The sequence below is a fragment of the Bicyclus anynana genome, chromosome 21 (assembly GCF_947172395.1).
Source record: "Bicyclus anynana chromosome 21, ilBicAnyn1.1, whole genome shotgun sequence".
NCBI lineage: Eukaryota > Metazoa > Arthropoda > Insecta > Lepidoptera > Nymphalidae > Bicyclus > Bicyclus anynana.
The window spans coordinates 5989066-6010171 of record NC_069103.1 but is presented as its reverse complement, the minus strand read 5'-3'; the positions used below and the strand labels follow the sequence as shown (position 1 = coordinate 6010171).

The following is a 21106-nucleotide window of genomic DNA, read 5'->3' as shown; positions in this document are numbered from 1 at the left end:
TTATAGACCAATGTCGATTTAAATTTAACATGCAAAGACGTTAAGGTGAAGGTCTTAAGGACTGTTCGTCGTGTTCATTGGTTTATGGTTGTTTACTTAACTGGAATATTTTGTGGACGAAAGCGTACTGTTTGTTAGAGTATACAGTGTAACACTGTTAATATACTGAGATGCACAATTATCCGCCCACTTAAATATGACGATTGAGGCGAGTATATTAAAGTGGGCAGATAATTGTGCCTCTGAGTATATTTTCACCATGAAAATATTAACAGTGTTATGGAGAAATGTACATGTGTATTTTCATAATTATTTCAATGGTATTTTACAATAGAATACCTACAAACGAACTGAATTTCAATTTTCCGAATCCGAAATCCAACCAAACTTGTCAAACCGAGTGTCAATTTAAACCGTGCAACAGACCTGCAGCGTACAATTTTTTAATCATTTTGATTGAAAGTTCGATTAGATAAAAATGTAGGTACAGTTAAAACTGATGCCTGCATTACTTACTAATATCTATGACTTGCTGACGTCGCGCGGTTTTACCCGCGTTGTTCCCGTTCCCGTAGGAATACGGGGACAATATATAGCCTATAGCCTTCCTCGATAAACGGGCTATCTAACACTGAAATATTTTTTCAAATCGGACCAGTAGTTCTTGAGATTAGCGCATTCAGTCAAACAAACTTTTCAGCTGTATAATATTAGTACTAGCACACGCCGCGCGGTTTCACTTGCGTGCCTCCAGTTCCCGTAGGAATACGGGGCTTATATCCTTTCTCGATAAATGGGCTATCTCACACTGAAATAATTTTTCAAATCGGACCAGTAGTTCCTGAAATTAGAGCGTTCAATCAAACAAACTCTTCAGCTTTATAATATTATTAATTATAAATAAATAGTATAGTATAGATAAACTTCATGGTTTGATTACATGGATGAAGTGGTGACGTTGCAGAAGTCAGCCCCCATAACAACGAAGCAGCAAGTTTATTAGCCATTGAGTGTTCTATTCAATACAGAGCATTGTTATTATTATTGTTAGACGCTGCATTAATTGTCTATTAGCTACGAGCCGGTATGTTTGCTGTGGTTGATTACTTAATCACTGACCCGAGGCGCGGACGCCCAGCTCATAGCACACAAGTTTGCCTTAGATAATAATGTTCGGGGCAAACATGGCAGGCAGCACTTTGAACATAATGAGAACGTTTATTTTGTAAATATCTGGACTCCATTGTTTAATCTTGTTATGTTGCTGTGTGGGACCTGGTGTTTATTGTTTGGGACCTTTTATTTAGAAAGTTGGGTGAATAATTCAAGTGTACAAGGAAGGAGGTCGGACCTAAAGTACCTAAACCTTACACTCTAATGCCCGTTACCTTGAGGGCCTCCGTGGCGCAGTGGTATGCGCGGTGAATTTACAAGACGGAGTTCCTGGGTTCGACCCCCGGCTGGGCTGATTGAGGTTTTCTTAATTGGTCCAGGTCTGGCTGGTGAAAGGCTTCGGCTGTGGCTAGTTACCACCCTACCGGCAAAGACGTACCACGAGTTAACGTTCCGGTACGATGCAGTGTAGAAACCAAAAGGGGTGTGGATTTTCATCCTCCTCCTAACAAGTTAACCCGCTACCATCTTAGATTGCATCATCACTTACCATCAGATGAGATTGTAGTCAAGGGCTAACTTGTAAAGAATAATAAATAAAAAAACATATTTACAACAGCAATATTTCTGACAGCCTCCGTGGCGCAGTGGTATGCGCGTTGGATTTACAAGACGGAGGTCCTGGGCTCGATCCCCGGCTGGGCAGATTGAGATTTTCTTAATTTGTCCAGGTCTGGCTGGTGGGAGGCTTTGGCCGTGGCTAGTTACCACCCTACCGGCAAAGACGTACCGCCAAGCGATTTAGCGTTCCGGTACGATGCCGTGTAGAAACCGAAAGGGGTGTGGATTTTCATTCTCCTACTAACAAATTAGCCCGCTTCCATCTTAGACTGCATCATCACTTACCATCAGGTGAGATTGTAGTCAAAGGCTAACTTGTAAAGAATAAATAAAAAAAATAAAATAATGAAAAATAAAAACATGGATTAAAACCTCAATTTTTTTAATTTTTTAATAAAGCTGGTACTTAGCAATTAACGGTTATTTGTTTATCTTTGACAATAACAAAAGATATCAAACCGTGTTTTTTTAAATATTGAGGCAGGCGTTGAATATTTTTGCAAAAAAAATGACTAAACGAACATTGTTCTTACAATGTAGAGTCAACGTTTGCTGATGATCCTTAGGTTTGGGAGTATACGTAGGTAGTAGTTACGTAGGAGTAATTTGGATGGTCGCTAGGATTTGAATAGAATAGCAAAAAAAACAATTATTCATTGTTGACGCTTAGTGTTTAATAGTAAAAACATAGATGCGACCTATTGTATTTTAATCGATGACCCATCGATTTATTGTTGGTTTCAATTTCAATATGAGAATGTAAAACATTTTACAATCAGATCCTGACATGAAAAAAATGGGACCACCCTGGAACCAAACCCTTCAAATCAAAAAAAGAATTTTCAAGATCGGTTTATAAATGACGGAATTATCGCTGGACATACATTTAAAAAAAAAAAAGCCATATATACAGCCGAACGTAGAACCTCCTCCTTTTTGGAAGTCGGTTAAAAATCAAAATTTAAGCAAATTAAAACATGCATCATGCGACTTTAAAGCGGAAATAGTCATTGCCTATAAATAAAGCGACAAAAATATCACGTAGCCAAAAAACCGGTAATTTTATTATTATTTAATATGTAATAACTAAAACCGTTTAAAGAGAGTAGTTATACTGCAGCATTTGCGCAGTGAAAGTTCTCAAAGCCAGCCAAGTAACCATTGACAGAATATTTAATTTCAACGTTACATAAGCTACGAGTAAATTGGCTTCCAAAGAACCGAGAAAATGACACCATGAGTCATAAATAGGCGTACCATGCCAAGATATGTTTTGAAAGAAAGAAAGAAAAGTTTATTCAGAATACACATCATACAAAGGAAAGAGAGAGAAAAAAACAATAATTAAAATACATTGCAACTAGCATGCTGTGATAAAAGGGTCTCGACTCAGCATATTGCCCGTGAGGACACCGCGCTGATCTTCCGTGGAGCCATTAAGGTGACGTTTGGACGTTATCGAGACGTGCGGAGCGCCTCGAGACAAATATCAGCAAATATTAAAAAAGATACAGGAACGTAATTATATACAAATATATGACAAATAGAGAGGTGTACAAAAATAAGCCCATAAATAAATGATAACATATTAATTTTGTAAATAAATATTATAATAAATTAAACAAAGGTCCCAATACTTACATGTTATGAACGAAAAGATAATGTTTTCTAATTTTGGTTTTAAACGTGGTCTTAGATATTTCAAAATAAAAAATCAAAATTCTTATACTTTGGCCATTTAATACTTTATACACACTATAATAATATATAATATATATTAATAATAATAAACACAACAATTATACCTAAGTCACAATAATGTTTTTGTCGGCAAAAGTTTTTTGTATTTTCCGATAAACTAATAAGCTAATTTTCCGTTTTAACTATTATCTTCAGTCTTAGACAATAGTTTGAAGAATTTTTTCTTGCTTGACATTTTTTAAAATTACTATTACGATTGATTTTAAGCAGTGGCATTCTTAAACCATCCATTCGCAATTTCGGCAATAGGTATTTGCAATAGATAGTAGATCCGTGTATAAAGAAATATTTAGCCGCGAATATAGGAATTGGGACGCAATTTTTTAATCCGCGAATACTGAAAACGTGAATAAGGAGTTATTACTGTATTATAAAGTACCATACCACGCAAATTGTAGGACGCCACATCAAGACGAAGCTATTGCTAAAATCAGCTTAACGGTAATGGGGAGCCTCATGTTCTGACTTAATTTTAGATAATGGCAAACACGTTACAAGTATGATGATGACTAGACCTAGTTTCATGTGATCGAATAATTACGAACCGTTATTCTTTGACTAATAATGACATCGTTTATCTCAATTAAACTTTTGTTAAGTATTTCGAACATGAACCTCTCTTCGAAAATTTACTTCTCTTTATTTACTGATGATTAACCTAAGTCTAATTTTATTTTACGAGTAAAGTTTACAGAACACGGTCCACAGAAAACCTCGCTAGCTCTATCATTATCTCCAAATTTAAAAATGTAGCCTTATAGGTACAATCGTAATAAAAAAGAAGCATTTTTGTTTATAACAAGCTCTTTTGTCTGCGAGCGTACAATTCTAATGGAATGCTGACTGCCGAAAACAATGCACCGAATCGCTTCGTCAGCGAACCGAACGGATTCATGCAACTAATAGACAAATGACAACCCAGTTAGCACAAAGCGAGAGACGAGAAATGAATGCTCTATCAGAACTGTATAAAGCTGCAAGCGTAAAGCTTGAAATAGTTATTTCAAGTTGTATGATATCATAAAAGAATGTAGCCTTTCAATCTTTTTATAATGTTTTACCATAAACAGAAAAAAATTACTTCTGACGTCTTGTTTTGACAGAATTTCATTTCTATATTATATATTATGCACTAGTAGCATTTCGGATATCCAATAAATAACAATAGGTTATTTATTGGATACGGCACAGATGATTAAAATATAATAGCATGTAGGAAACTTTTTTTTCCAATATTCGAACAGGAACGGTATCTACGCGAGTAAAACTTCGGAGTACCTACAACTAATTTTAAAATAGTTGATTAGAAAATCTTCTAATCTCCAAAAAAGCATTAGCCGACTACAAGGCCCATTCCCAAGACCGATGAAACCTGTTTCCGATGAAACAGTAAGGATTATGATAAACATTTAAAACCTCAATGTGACTCTTACTTCCTGATGGAGGCAATCCAAACCATAAAAAAACGTAAACAAAGACGAAACTTTAAAAATATCTACGACGAATTCAACAGATTATGCAGAGAATAACAATCAAACCTTGAAGTAATTCGAAAACAAGAAACAAAGCATGTAATCATATAAACCACAAATTCCTCAGTGTATCATCAAAGCTATGTAGGTCGGTCGATCATAAAAATCATAAAACGGAACATTTCATATTAATCACGTTTCGGAAGTCTTAACGCTGTAGTGGATGGCTTCCCGGATCATTTTACATCAAGCGATCAGAATATTAATTGTTCCGGAAGATTATCTGAACTACAAACTACGCATACAAACACTGACAATTTTGCCGTCAACGCATGCAAATCTATACACAAAACATCATCATATAAAACTCTCCGCCGCATCTGTTTATGATAAACTTGAAACTACTGAACGGATTTTTATGCAGTATTCACCAATAGTACAGTAATTCATGAGGAAGGTTTTGTGTAAATTAGTTGAAATTGAAATATGACGATAATTGTTGCGACTATCGGAAAAAGTTAAGCCGGCTGAGATTTTTTTTGAGTACACTGCCTAATCCGATTACATAACAAAACAATGCATGGTGTTGATAGGATATTTAGAAGTCGCGGCGAAGTCCCAGATTTTTGCTAGTAAAAAATAACTTATATAGTTATTTACATGTTAACCATATTGACAAAAACCATCTCGGGAGCGATTGTATTCAATGGCAAGTTTTTAACCAACAAAAAGTTTTGATGACAACGTTGTTTTTTGTTCGAACATTTTTTGCTTACTTTGTCATCAAAATACTTTGCAGAAACTGTAATTTCAGTCGCGAGAATACGAGTTATTTCCGAATCTATTAAAAACAGAGCGTCGTCGAGTTATCGTGTCATACGCTCTTAAAATACGCAATTGATTTTCACAGCATCAGGGTCGCTGTGCATTCCATTATGCACATCACATTGCTGTATAAAACTGTGAGTAGTAAAAACCTGGAACTGGTGTGTACTGATGGTTCAATGTTAATGCTTATGTTTGATAACAATTCTCAATTTCTGGTAAAGTCTCTGCTTTATAGTTCTACATCTGTTCAATATTCTAAATCAGAAGGACGTCAAAAGCTGGGCATAGACTTTCTGTAGTTTCTCACAAATAACTCGTTCTGGATGCTGTAATCAATGACTGTTGTTGCATTCCTTTAAACTTGTTGTTTCAGTTTACACTTCGTGTCTTATTAAATACTTGTAGGCAATATGCATTTTTCACATATTTAAATACAAGCAAACGAGGTTCTTAGACACTTTTAACTACTCGTAGCGAGTTAATGCGACTCGTTTTATGTATTCCACTTTTTTATAATTTTAGCTAATACTGATTTAAGTTCGGTATTTATGAAAACTTTACCCAGGAAAGAGAGAGATGAGATTAAATAAAGTAAGAGTATTAAACTGTACATAAGTTGATTTTAAAACTATCCATGACTCCATTATAAAACTTACTTCGTTCGTTTTATTAAGTACACTAGAGTTCTGAATACTCCTATTATGCAACAGCATAATAATCTACTACTATTACTTATACAGGAATTGGTTTATCGCTACCAGACTAATATTATAAACACGAAAATAGGTCTGTCTGTTTTTTGCCTTTTCATGTACATATGCCGCTGAACGAATTACAGAGACAAATTGGACGTTGGAGTCTACTTTTTATCACGGAAAATCCCATCGTTACCGCGAGATTTGTTAAAAACTGATTTTACTGACTGACGCGAACGGAATAGCCGGTATCCGCTAGTAATAAATCAAAACGAATAATTCAATAAGACAAACATTAAGCGGGAATCGGAACAGATGGGTATACCTTACGAGTACATACACGTAGTAGGTAGCATATGGTTGCCCTACTTAATAGGCGAGGAAGTCGCGCTGATTCAGAGTCGATTTCCGCGAGATGAACGTGAGGCTGACACGTTTGGTACTTGACTCATGCTCCGGCAATGGCATTTATGTATCGTTCGCGGGAAGAACCCACGCTTCTGTATCATTGTTCATAGAAACATCATTTAAAAGGACTTTGTTTTTATTGTTGTGTCAAGGTTTTGTGCGATGATGTGGTTGGTATATTGAAATTCAAAATTATTTTGAAAGAAAGAAAGAAAATTATATTATTTTTTCATATATATAGGGCATTGTTATCTGTAGAGTCCAAGATACTTAGTTAAATTATAAGGTTTTGAAATTTTCCTGTTTGTTTGAGAAGAGATAACACTCGAAGAGATTTCTGTTTCATACCATTCTAGTTTTTATTGAGTCATACAATTTTTATGCGTACTTAAAACTTAAAAATCGTCTTGATTATTATATACTTTCAATGACTCTTTTAAATGCGATTGAGTCGCAAATATTCAAACACTAGCTGATGCCGCGTGGTTTCACCAGCGTGGTTCTCGTTCCCGAGGGATATATATATAGCCTTCCTCGATAAATGGGCTATCAAACACTAAAAGAATTTTTCAAATCGGACCAGTAGTTACTGAGATTAGCGCGTTCAATCCATCAAACAAACCAACTCTTCAGCTTTATTTATTAATATAGAATATAGATATAGATTCATGACAACAACTTTCACATCAATAATACATATTTAGTACTTTAACATTAATTGGTTACACTTCAATATCTTGTCTCAGTTTGCAACCATCAAGATGACTTCTAAAAGTATTCGTGATTTACGTTTTTCCTCTTTCTCTTCCTTCCGGGCCGTTTCTGCACTTGGCCATGCATTGGCCGCTGTGCGTGGATCCTTCTGCCTTCTGGATTTATTTCATCCAGAAGCTTAGCAGGCCGCCTCGGTCGCCGGTGTATTTTACGACGTTTACTATCGAGAAATCTCACGTAATGCGACGGTATCATAATCGCATCGACCCCAAGGTGAAAAAACTAGTTTAGAATACGTAAGAAGCGTTAATTATAACCACTACCGTAATTGAGGCCGATCGGTTGTTGCCTGCAGTGAACAGTGAACCCAGTATTTTCAACTGCCACAATCGCGCGAGTGTAAACCTTTTGTCTATTGTATTAAGATCGACGCAATTTGATGTTATGTATAAAGTAGATCAGTGAAATTATCCGTTTCGCGGCCTCTTATCTCAATGCGTTAGCAATAAACGAAGAGACGGATCGAACCACTTTTTGTTCGCAGTTCAACGACCTGAGTATTCTATAGATTATATTGTCATTAAACACTTTTTACTTTGCTCTAGAATATTCCATACTATATAATATTCCATCGTATATGACGCACTTTTTACCGATCAATGTAACTGTTTATTATACATTAACATTTTGCCGAACCTGAAAACCAGACTACGGGCAGCAAAACTATAATACCCTTTTACTTAAGGGTTTTATTTTCCTTTTAAGGTATAGAAAACACCAAAACATATGATATTTATTTTTACTTTCTCGAAAAAGAGACCTATGGTATATAAAATTTCTAAAGCATTACACCTTATTCCTTTATAGGAAACTAGCTGACTCCGCGCGGTTTCACCCACATGGTTCCCGTTCCCGTAAGAATACTGGAATAATATATAGCCTATAGCCTTCCTCGATAAATGGGCTATCTAACAGTGAAAGAATTTTTCAAATCGGATCAGCAGTTCCTGAGATTAGCGCGTTCAATAAACCAAACAAACTCTTCAGCTTTATAATATTAGTATAGATTTGATCCAAATTAGGAAATCATAGCACTAAGAATACTACTACTGTTTAATAATCTGAACACGAAACAATATACGAGCAAATGCAAATACTTACACAAGGATTGCTCGTTTAAATAAAGTGCTATACAAATACGTCACCGGCAATTATTCACAGGCTCTTCATGAAAATTGCCCATGGCGTTCGCAAACAGTTTATTGTGCAAGTTCGCTGATAGTGCAAGCATTTACCAAACAATGGCCCGCTATGAACAGTGCATACTCATTGCACGCACAACATCCGGATGTTTTGCCCATCTCTGTGCTATGGAATGTTCATTGTGGATTTGTGGAATATGATGTTTAGTGCTCACGTTACTATAATAACTTCCATTATTTAGTCCTACAAGACCATACTAGTTATCTATGCCACAGTGATTTTTGTGGAATGACGCGAAGCCGAACACAATAAACAGCATGAGTGGCATACAATACTTTTTCTACGACCGTAATAAAAGAAATTGAAGAATTAACAAAACCTGGTAAATCATATATAATGGGCGTTGGGCAATGGGCATGACCTTCTCGATTTTCGGCGTGGTCCCCTAGATTTAGTCTTGGCATGGCTTCCTAGATATTGTCTAAAATGTTCGATTGGATTCAAAGGACCCATGACGTTTACAGTGTATAGTGCAAGTTTACTGACAAAGCAAGCATTTGCCAAATAAAGGCCCGCTATGAACAGTGCACACTCATTGCACGCACAACATCTCTGTGCTACGGAATGTTCTTTGTAGAATATGATGTTTATTATTGCTAACGATACTAATAACAGTACTATATTTGGTCCTACAAGAGCCTACGTCAAGGTACTCGTATCTTGTATTATCACTTAATACTTTTTTACGATCTAACTCGCTCTGTTTGTATGTGTGGGTCATATTGTTGAAGCTATGAGTCAACGATTTAGTATATTCAATGCACTTTGTCCTTATTTACAAATTACTCTATATTTAAACAAAAAAAGACTGCATACCTTATCATTACAGCGTGTTCATGCCTCAACGTTAATAGCTGATAGTAGCCGTTATCGTACAGTGGTGGACAATTATAATGTGCCATGTTAATGGATCCACAGGCTTAAATGCACGTATGTATAGGTACATAGGATCCATCAACTATTATTACTCTACACATCATCATCTCCTTACCCTTATCCCACTTAAGTGGGGTCGGAAAAATATGTCAATCTTTTCCATTCGTCTCTATTACTCGTCAACTCATCATCCACTCCTTTTACACACATGTCCTCTTTCACGCAATCCAACCATTTCTTCTTTGGCCTTCCTCTACTATTTATTATTACTCTACTCTTAATCTAAATTTTTTGGCTGGTGGGAGGCTTCGGCCGCGGTTAGTTACCACCCTACCGGCAAACCGCCAAGCGATTTAGCGTTCCGGTGGATGCCGTGTAGAAACCAAAAGGGGTGTGGATTTCATCCTTCTCCTAACAAATTAGCCCGCTTTCATCTTAGACTGCATCATCACTTACCATCAGGTGAGATTGTAGCCAAGGGGTAACTTGTAAAGAATAAAAAAAAAATATGGAGCGAGTAAAAATTGTAAACATTTTGCACTTGATCGTTAAATGTAGAGTGGTTTTTTAACTGGTTAGCACGTGTCTTGGATTTCAAGCTTTATTGAAATATAAATATATTTAATATGTAGATAAAACCCATAATAAGCACATTTAGTCATGGTAAAACATTTCAAAAAAAATGTTGTCCTCAATGATATGCAACATCTTTTGTAAAATGTAATGATTTTTAAAATATTCATTTGAATTGTTCCAACAAATTTAATTAGGCATATTTGTAACTAATGGTTGTCTGGACAAAAATGCATTAGCAACAACACAGTCTTTGCATATTTCTTTACCTATTTAAATTGATTGTTTATTATAATTATTACATTGTTTTTCAATTGTAAAATATTAAATTAGCGTCATTGAAAGTACATTGGATGTTAGTTGACAAAGTTTTATATTAGGCCGTACCACAATCTGCTATAAATTACTGTGGCATGCAAATTTATTACGATAGCAATGAAGTATGACCGTATGACGTTTAATGTCTGGAGCCCTATCTGATTTATACTGTGTCTATACACTTGTACCTACAGCACGCTAGTTACAGGAAGCTTTTATTTCTATCTAGAATCTACATTACTTGTGTTAGATTTTAATTATATAACAACTAGCGGACGCCCGCGACTTAAGTTAATAACCTTGACGGAATAACAAAATAGGTATTTGTAGGTAGGTATCGGACGCATTGAAATCTGGAGGATGGCTTATTAGAAGGAACGTTTTCTCCACTACAATGGTTCGCTACGTTCAGAATTTTGTCCGACTCGCCATGAATCTATACTTCTATATCTATACTAATATATAAAGCGGAAGAGTTTGTTTGTTTGATTGATTGAACGCGCTAATCTCGGGAACTACTGATCCGATTTGAAAAATTCTTTCAGTGTTAGATAGCCCATTAATCGAGGAAGACTATAGGCTATATATAGGAAAACGGGTATGTATATCATCCCCGTTTTCCTACGGGAACGGGAACCACGCGGGTAAAACGGCGCGGCGTCAGCTAATATTAAATATACCTCGTACTCGTCTACCAATTTTTTTTTAACTTTATTTATAAGGACTTCTACGCATGTCATCATTATAAACCCATCGGCTCACTGCTGAGCTCGAGTCTCCTCTCAGAATGAGAGGGGTTTGGCCAATAGTTCACCACGCTGGCCCAATGCGGATTGGCTGACTTCACACACGCAGTTGTTTTTGCTTCACCGTTTGAGACACGTGATATTTACTTTCTTAAAAGTTGGAGGTGTCATGCCCCAGACCGGATTCGATCCTACACCCTACGGAATCGGAGGCAGAGGTCATACCTGGGCAATCACGGCTCTGTCTGTGGTATCACAACAAATGCCAATCTGTATCTTGAACTTTGAGCAGTATGCTCAAAAATAAATATTTTGTTCCTAGATCCAAGGAACATTATGAGTACGTCTATATATTTTAATGATACGCTTGAGTACATGTTGAGTACGTACACGTAGTACGTACACGTAGTACGTTATTAATCGCTAACGTGGCAATGCACTGCCATCAAAACACATTCGACCTTGCACATCGAGCAATATTTTAGACATAAAACTCAACAGTCAACCATGACCTCGTTGTGCGATGCAGAACGCATAATCCGACTATTTAATACTGCTTACATGCAATATACATATAACACAATAAATATGCTACAAATTAAATATTGAACTATATTTTGTTTATACTAAAGTCACGCATTGCGTTGCATTTAAACCTATACCTGAATAAGAATTTTTAATGACTGTTTGATTCAACTTCGAAGCTACTCTTGATAGTAAGTTAATCAAGATTGTTACTCGTAGTTCTTCATAATTATCAGCCTTTTTTAACGGCCACCATAGGACCAGGCCACCCTCATCAGTAGAGACGATATGGAGACCCTTAGTTTAGGGTTGCCAACTTTTTTTACAAGAAATAAAGTATATTCAGGTCTATGAAGATTATTGGACAGTATTTTAGGAAAACGAACCGTGTTTTATTTATTTATTGTTTTAAATAGGAACATATTTTTAGAGCTTCTCGCACAACTTACTAATTTACAATCTTTTTTTAAAAACTTCATACGCCTCCACATAATTATAACTGAAATTAAAATAAGAAGCTCATTTTTACACGCTTCACGTGTAACTATGTATGTGAGAAAATTTTGGAATCTTAATTTGACCCACTTCCCGGTTTTCGATTAGGATGAAATTTTGCATACGCTCTGAATTCTGATGACAGTACATGACTAGCTAAGAAATGTCATTACAAATCCAATATGGCGGCCTCTTCAATCACTTTAACTATGTAGGTAAGAAAAATCTTGGAATCTTAATTTGACCCACTTCCCGGTCCATAGAAGTTCGAAATATTGCTTATTAGACCACTTTTTTAGACAATTTGAAGTTGCAATGTTAAACATAATAATGTCGAATGCTCGGCTAACCTTATTCTACGAGTTAGCGAGCAAACCAGCAGTATACTAGAAAGATAAATAAACCATACAACTATACAGGCTGCTCGGGAGTATTTCTCATAACTCCAGGTGTTGACGACTCTACTTACGAGTATAGGAGCCCTAATTAATATTTTTTTAACTAAAAAATAAAAGCTTTTTATGTTTTCATACATAGTAATTAAAATAATTCCGACTATCCATGTAATACACGCCTTTACCTATCCTTGCATTTTAAAAACTTGGCTACTTCATAATTATAAGGATGCGTGTAAGGGACACATTTTGCGATCTATTCACAAAAGAAATATTATATACCCCGAAAATATTAATTTTAGAACACATGTCCCTTGAACATTTTTAATCAATTTCCGGTAAATAATATAACCACAGAGTTGTGGGAAATACTCCCGAGCACCCTGTATAGCACGAGATACAAAGATAATAGGAAATAAGCACGCCGATAAAGCACATGATCATAAACGCCGTGAGTCAAGAACCAGTCAAGTCGTGTTATACAACCAAACAAAGCCGACCTTGAGGTCTCTCTTGGCGCGGGCGCATCGTGAATTATTTATTGTCCGTTGGTCTAATGAACATTTTAAGGCGTGCTATTAAATATTCTGGAGTCAATAAATTTGGCCAATAACGACTCTGTTCAGTGGCGAAGGATGGAATTTAGATGAGGGTAAGCCATCAAAGAAAAAGAAAATTCATATAGTGTGATACTAACTCTGGTTTCTGAAACATTATGTATATACATTTATACAACAATGAATATGTATGGATTTTTAAAGTGGCGGGAATCGGCTTGCATGAACTCTTCGCCGCTGCTAGAAATACTGTTTGCATTAAACTGACTTGAGACTTTAGAAACCAGAGTCTTTTGTCTTGATCTTTAAAAACTTGATCAGGAATCAATTTTAAATCCTACGGGAACAGGAACCGCGCGGCATCTGCTAGTCTCGTATAAACGTACCTACTAGTCTATACTTCTATACTAATATATAAAGCTAAAGAGTTTGTTTGTTTGTTTGTTTGACTGAACACGACTATCTCAGGAACTACTGGTCCGATTTGAAAAATTCTTTCAGTGTTAGATAGCTCATTTATCAAGGAAGGCTATATATTATCCCCGTATTCCTACGGGAACGAGAACCAGGCGGGTGAAACCGCGCGGCGTCAGCTAGTAGTAGTATAAAACTAAGTCGCTTCCCGTTCCCACCGTCCCACTGTACATATTATACAGGTACCTACGAGCGAAGGTCCAAAACTTCGTTCGCGTGAAATTCAGTTTTTCACAAATCCCCCGGGAACCTTGGAATTTTACGGGATGAAAAGTAGGTAGCTTATACGTTGCTCAAAATAACCTCCTCCATATTCTAGTGAATCCATTATCATTTAAGTATTTCTCCATTTAGGAAAATATTGTGCTATTCTATTGACATTTGGCTTTGGCCTGATAAACGGTGGATTGTGCGATTACTGTCGAAATCGTTCAAACTTTTGAATATTTATGATAAATATGGACTAATTCGCAGCGGGCTCAGACTAAATACATAAGGACTAGTATCGCACCCAAATTCACGATCAAAATTTTCTGCCATTTTCTAAGGAAAACGAGCTTAGATTTCATACATATCTTATACTAAACTAGCAGTTTTTGTTTGTTTTTTACACATTTAAATACACAAAAAGGTATTTTTACGGAGGTTTTTAACCGACGGACACGGTTGTAAACTATGAAACATCGATTCTATAGAGACAGTGTTTATAAACGCATAAGATCGTTGATCATACACTTTGACAGAAAAATAATGTCTTGTGAGGCAGGTCTTTATCTAATTAGTCTGAGGCAGCGGGTGATGATAGTTTCGTAAGAAAGATATTTAGTAGTAGGTCTGTGTTAGTAAATGTACCACCAAACTCTTCAGTATGAATAAATTATCTACCTATACAATAAAAAAGAAATCTAGTTATATGTAGGTATTTAGTACGTACCTAGTATAACTGTTAGAACAGCAAAGCGCGTGTTTTGCTAAATCTCAAAATACGGTGTGATTGTCAGATGAAAACCGATAGACCTTGATTTCGGTTCGTTCGTTTCACAAGACGAAGTAGGTAGGTACTCATATCCACTCTTCAGTCCTAGATTTTCGATCGGTTGCGATTCACCCTTATTACGAGAGTAAGAAATATTAGTTACTAGCCGACGCCCCGCGGTTTCATCCGCGTAGTTTCCGTGTGAATGCAGCGATAAAATAGAATATGACACTCGCAAATAACATGGCTTACTATTGGTAAAAGAATTTTCAAAATCGGTTTAGTAGATCCAGAGATTACCCTCTCTACTTTACCTCTTTATCAGTGGCGTGCATAAGGTTTTTAACTTAACTAGGGTATGCCCTCTATGTAAAAATTGGAAAATTCCTTGTCCTACTACGTATTCTATGGTCCAACATAGGGTTGTATTGAGTCCTTAGGGAGGCAGTGCATTTGCATCTATGAAGTGCACGCCACTGCTCTTTATAATATTAGTACGAATAATTTACAGTATAGATTAAAATTCTTACAGGTTTTAGGTTCCTACCATGACTAAAAAGATTGCCACAAATGGCACCTTCGAATAACTGGAGGTATTTGCGGTGTCTCACAATTAGCATAACCGGTGTAGGCACCACCGTGTATTGTAATGTAAGTATTGTATTGATGAGTCATATGTGCCGGTGCCGGGTGCGTGAATGCAACCTACAGATTACTTTCTTTGGGATTTCTTGAGTTTGATCTCATAAGGATTCCCATTTAGTAATATACGAGAATGCCTGTTGATATTATGTTGTTGTTGTTATGTTATATAAATTATAATTTGTTGTGAAACTACAATAATTTATTAAACATGTACTGAATATTATAAAGTTGAAGAGTTTCTTTGTTTCCACTTACTTCCTACTGGTTCCAGTTGAAAAACTGTTTTATATTGGCTAGTTCATTTATCGAGGTCAGTTTTGAAAAATCGCGAAATCGCAATCGCATAGTTCAAAAATTATGGATAACGGAAGTACCCCTCTAAAAGATCTAAAAAGCTTCCACGCCAAAGAAGTCGCGGGCTTATTTAAATAGATAAATGATTGTAATACAAATGAAATATAGTAGTCGTGGTGAAAGTCTACTTCTTTGCTCCACAGGTTTTTTGAGGCTAGCTACCTATCCTGCCGTAGCCTGGTGATAGCCCAGTGGATATGACCTCTGCCTCCGATTTCGGAGGGTGTGGGTTCGAATCCGGTCTGGGGCATGCACCTCCAACTTTTCAGTTGTGTGCATTTTAAGAAATTGAATATCACGTGTCTCAATCGGTGAAGGAAAACATCGTGAGGAAACCTGCATACCAGAGAATTTCTTAATTCTCTGCGTGTGTGAAGTCTGCCAATCCGCGTTGGGCCAGCGTGGTGGACTATTGGCCTAACCCCTCTCATTCTGAGAGGAGACTTGAGCTCAGCAGTGAGCCGTATATGGGTTGATAAAGACGACGACCTATCCTCAATTAATAATAATTAATCTTTTATAGAATTTTCATCTAAAATCCATTTGATTCTGTAACTGTAGCCCAAGATCCCAATTTAACATAAAAAAAGGTAAATTGAAATCATTTTTATACTATTCCTATCTTCTCAGTGTACAAAAGATATGAATGAGGTTTTACATTAGATCATTAGCTGTGAGCACTGTCATATTATGATATATCATCATGAATTATTGCACTGTTAGAGAAAAAAGGCAAATATTTAGCCATGTAAAAAAATTGTTCAATATTTACAAAAAACTAACAAAGTAAAGTTTGTATCTGCAATACAATAACTCAATGCGATAGTTAGGTACTCCAAAATAAAATAAACCACTTGCAAATATGTCATTGTGTTGTAACATTTTAGCCAGAGGAAGTGACTGATTCACACCATAAATCACAATGCCTGTTGTAAAAACAATGTAACAATGAAATGATTTATCCTGTTACTGAATTATATTCTGTGACATATTGTACAAATTATTATATAAAATTAAAAATTTTAAAAAGTTTCCCAAGGTCATGAAGTTATTAATTATAACATATACATTTACATATAACACTCTCGATGAAGTCATCAATATTCTCCTTCTGAACTTTTAAACGGTGCGATTGGCTAGGCAGGGAAAACAACACGAGTGGAGGAGGGGAGTGTTAATTGATTGTCAAGGAATTCCTTAACCCTACATCCAGTGGTCACAAGTCCTGGACTTTGCTTAAAGTTTTTCTCTCTACCATGCGATGGACCCACCACCCGCACAGTGAATCCATGGATTGCTAAGATATTTGTCTTTCTTCTAAATTTACTTAGGTCTGATATGGTGGTAGGCATCAACCACTTATGTGTTATACAAAATTAAAAGTTTTTCCTTGAAAAATATGGCGGAGTTATGTTTTTTTTTTTTTTTTTTTTTTTTTTTATTCTTTACAAGTTAGCCCTTGACTACAATCTCACCTGATGGTAAGTGATGATGAAGTCTAAGATGGAAGCGGACTAACTTGTTAGGAGGAGGATGAAAATCCATACCCCTTTATGTAGATGGGATTTATTTTTATTTTGTCTAGAGAGTTAATTCCTGCTTAATAGTCAAACACAATGTGATTTAAAGTCATTACTATTTAAAAAGATAGCCTTCCTATCATTAAATAAACATTACAATACACCAAACTAATTAATAAACAAATAAATATTCTTAATAGCTCAAGGAGTTACATTACTTCTAACTTATGTTTAGTTAATTTTGTTTGGTAACTAATCTACTGGTTTTAATTGTTGTTTATTTAATATAATACTCCTAATTACTATGGGTAATGAGTATATTAACAATAAGAGTAGGTACATCTATTATTAAAGAGCTATTTCTAAAGATTTCTTTCATGTAGGATGGTGCAGGTTCATTTCACTCTTAAAAGTTGGCCGAGATTCACAATAATAGTATGTATTATGAACGTCATAATACATACTATTATTGTCATCTTTGAGATAAGGTTCTCCAATACACCTAGCATGTGTCAACTACATAAAAATTATCGTGTGATGAAAGAGACATATTCTGTCAACCAAGAAGCGGTAATATAAAATTTGTCTTTCTCTTAACATAAGTATCATATTCATGTAGTTGATGCTTGCTAGCATATTGGCCTGTAGCCATGTAGCACATGGATTCTCTTCCTATGGTCGCAAATGCTTAGAGAATTAAAGATGTATGGGATTTCCTACCAAAGCTTCAAATCTATATTTGTCTCTACAACTATAAGCTATTTATCTTTACAAGACTTACTATCAATAGGTATTTAATTCACTTAGAAACTATTCACTTTATTGTATGGAATTTTCTCACAGTGAAATCATTTTGATTAAATATTTTGAAACAAAATACTTTTAATTTTGTCTTATAATTATCAACCCATATTCAGCTCACTGCTGAGCTTGAGTCTCCTCCAAGGCCAATAGTTAGTCCACCACGCTAGCCTAATGCGGATTGGCAGACTTTACGCACGCAGAGAATTGAGAAAATTCTCTGGTATGCAGGTTTCCTCACAATGTTTTTCCTTCACTGTTTGAGACATGTGATATTTTATTTCTTAAAATGTGTTTCATAAAATTATTTGAGTGAATTTAATTATGTGAGTAAACTTTATCATCTTTTACTATAATTTCTCTATCAAAAGGAATGTACAATCAGTATTTCTTATAAGAAATACATAATCAAAAGTCCCACCATTGTTACTGAGAATTATAAAAGTAATAATTTAAAAATATTTTTAAAGAAATGTTCTTCCTTTTGAAATTAAATTGTAATATCTATACTAATATAATAAAGCTGAAGAGTTTGTTTGTTTGTTTGATTGAACGCACTAATCTCAGGAACTACTGGTCCGATTTAAAAAATTCTTTCAGTGTTAGATAGCCCATTTATCAAGGAAGGCTATAGGCTATATATATTATCCCCATATTCCTACAGGAACGGGAACCATGCGGGTAAAACCGTGCGGCGTCAGCTAGTGTTACAATAAGTGTCCACATTGTTGATACAGTATTTATTTGTATTATATGATGAATACCGGCGAAAGTTCGCGATAATAAACACATATCAGTAACTAATAAAGTCGAAAATGAGTTTACCCAAAGTTTATCTCAGTGTTATCTTCATTTTATTGCAATAATAAAATATATTGATAGAGATTGCACATACTTAATCATGCAGTAATTGATAATTTGATACACCAAGCGTTCCTTCGGCACACGGGAACAACGCAGTACAACCGATTCATAAATTAATCGTATGATTTAAGAATCTAACTAGCTTTCTAAAAAATTTGATCTACCTTGGAATACAGTTGGAGGGTGTCCTGTCCACTTCCCAGGCGGCAAAAAGTTTCATAGGAACGGGTTTCGATGAATTAGTCATCTTCTCCGATTTATTTTTCTCGGTCATTTTAAATCAGCACCAATACACAACAAGGTAGAACTTTCACAGCACTGCACTCGGCGTTAGTTTCAACTTACATTGTTATTTAATCACTAAACATGCCACTATAATCATTTTTATTTTACCACAGTATATAGTAGCGACCTAAACACGAACAATAATACCCAGTACAATTTCAATAAACGCTGTTATTATCGCCTATCGGCTTGTCGACTACGCTAACGATACCGTACCGCCGTGTACGAAACGAAAGCGGCTCGATACGTTTGACAAATGAAGAATGACAGTAGTTCTTACAGTGTTGCTACAAACTACAATTTTATTTTACTACGAAAATGGGGTAAATTGAACTTTAAACTGTAGAAAATCCTTTCAAAATTAAAAGACTTTGGAGACATGAAAAATAAATATTGCAGCCGATTATACTTAATGCAAAGTAAATAATTGAAACTTGAATTACTAACTTATTGGAAGCACTTAATGAGTGGTACGTAGTTATATATTTTTATTTAATATCTTTTTTATATTATAATCTTACTATCTATATATTATTTCTGATATCTATGATCAATGATGTTAGAAAAAAAAAGAGATAGATAGGTTACATAAGCCACATTTAATGTTTACAACTGACACACAAAAAATATTTCAGCGGCGTTGTCAACGGCACGATGACAGTGCGGCGACTGACCTCAGGTTTGCTAACTAGCATAGTTTTTACGTGGCACTTGCGGTCTACGTTTAACATATCTGCTTATTTTTCCTTCTAACATCATTGTCTATAATGGTTTTTTCTTCATGACACCACCGATGCAATTAATATACGGGACGGGTGGTTAATTTTGTGATGTGTGGCAACATTGAGACATCTTTCAAAATAGCGTTACAACTTTCCGTTCTACGCAACTTTATATATTTGTAAGAGAGTGCAAATCGTAACACGAAAACTTCGAATTTCGAACGTTCGATTTGTTTTAAGGTCGTTTTATACCTTAGACCATTAATAACGGTCTAAGTTTATTATTAGGTTATTAATGGTCTAAGTTTTGTACCTATGAGATTAAAAATTCGTATTTCGAAATGTGTGACTTCCGCTTCTGAGAGTCAGGTCCGCATCCGACGCACGGATAATAGATTTTATTCTGATCATGATCATTGATGGCGCGCAATTTATAATTTGCTTCGTATACGATTCCCATATATCTATAACATTCAAAAACTATGCTCACTCGTCACTATAGATTTAAGAGACGGATGCTCGTCACCATAGCGAGGATGGCGGTGATGGTGCCGGTGTAATAAATTCACTAGCGGTCCTGTGTTCGATCCCCAGCTGGTCCGATTAAGGTTTTCTTAATTGGTCCAGGTCTGGCTGGTCGGAGGCTATGGCCGTGGCTAGTTACCACCCTACCGACAAAGACGTACCGCCAAGCGATTTACCGTTCCGGTACGATGTCGTGTAGAAACCGAAAGGGGTGTGGACTTTCATCCTCCACCTATCAAGTTAGCCTGCTTCCATCTTAATTGCATCGTCACTTACCATCGGGTGAGATTGTAATCAAGGGCTAACTTGTAAAGAATAAAAAAAAAAGTACATAATATACTTATAGGTGAAAGTGTCCGTCTGTGATTTCAGATTATCCGTGTATTCCCAAGTGCATAATATTACGATACTAGAAAACATTCAAATTTTTAAAATCTAATCTCTGGAACAGCTGAACCGATTTTAATGTGACTTTCACTGGATAGAAAAGGTTATTAAGCAACATATAGCCACTTTTTACCCCGAAAAAACATGGTTCCCGCAGGATTTGTGCATAACTGGATTTCACACCAATGAAGTC

The 21106-nt window shown here is 35.7% G+C and overlaps 1 protein-coding gene across 5 annotated transcripts in view; it reads right to left on the bottom strand.

The window, feature by feature from the left end:
* LOC112056907 (phosphofurin acidic cluster sorting protein 1) overlaps positions 1-19541 on the bottom strand; it is a 144928-nt gene extending 125387 nt beyond the window's left edge. For all 5 annotated transcript variants that reach the window (XM_052888233.1, XM_024097397.2, XM_052888234.1 and 2 more), the window contains exon 1: positions 19159-19541. In XM_052888233.1, the coding sequence (XP_052744193.1) occupies positions 19159-19268 (110 nt within the window). In that variant the 5' untranslated portion in view covers positions 19269-19541. The remainder of the gene's footprint in view (positions 1-19158) is intronic.
* Positions 19542-21106: the final 1565 nt, after the last annotated feature.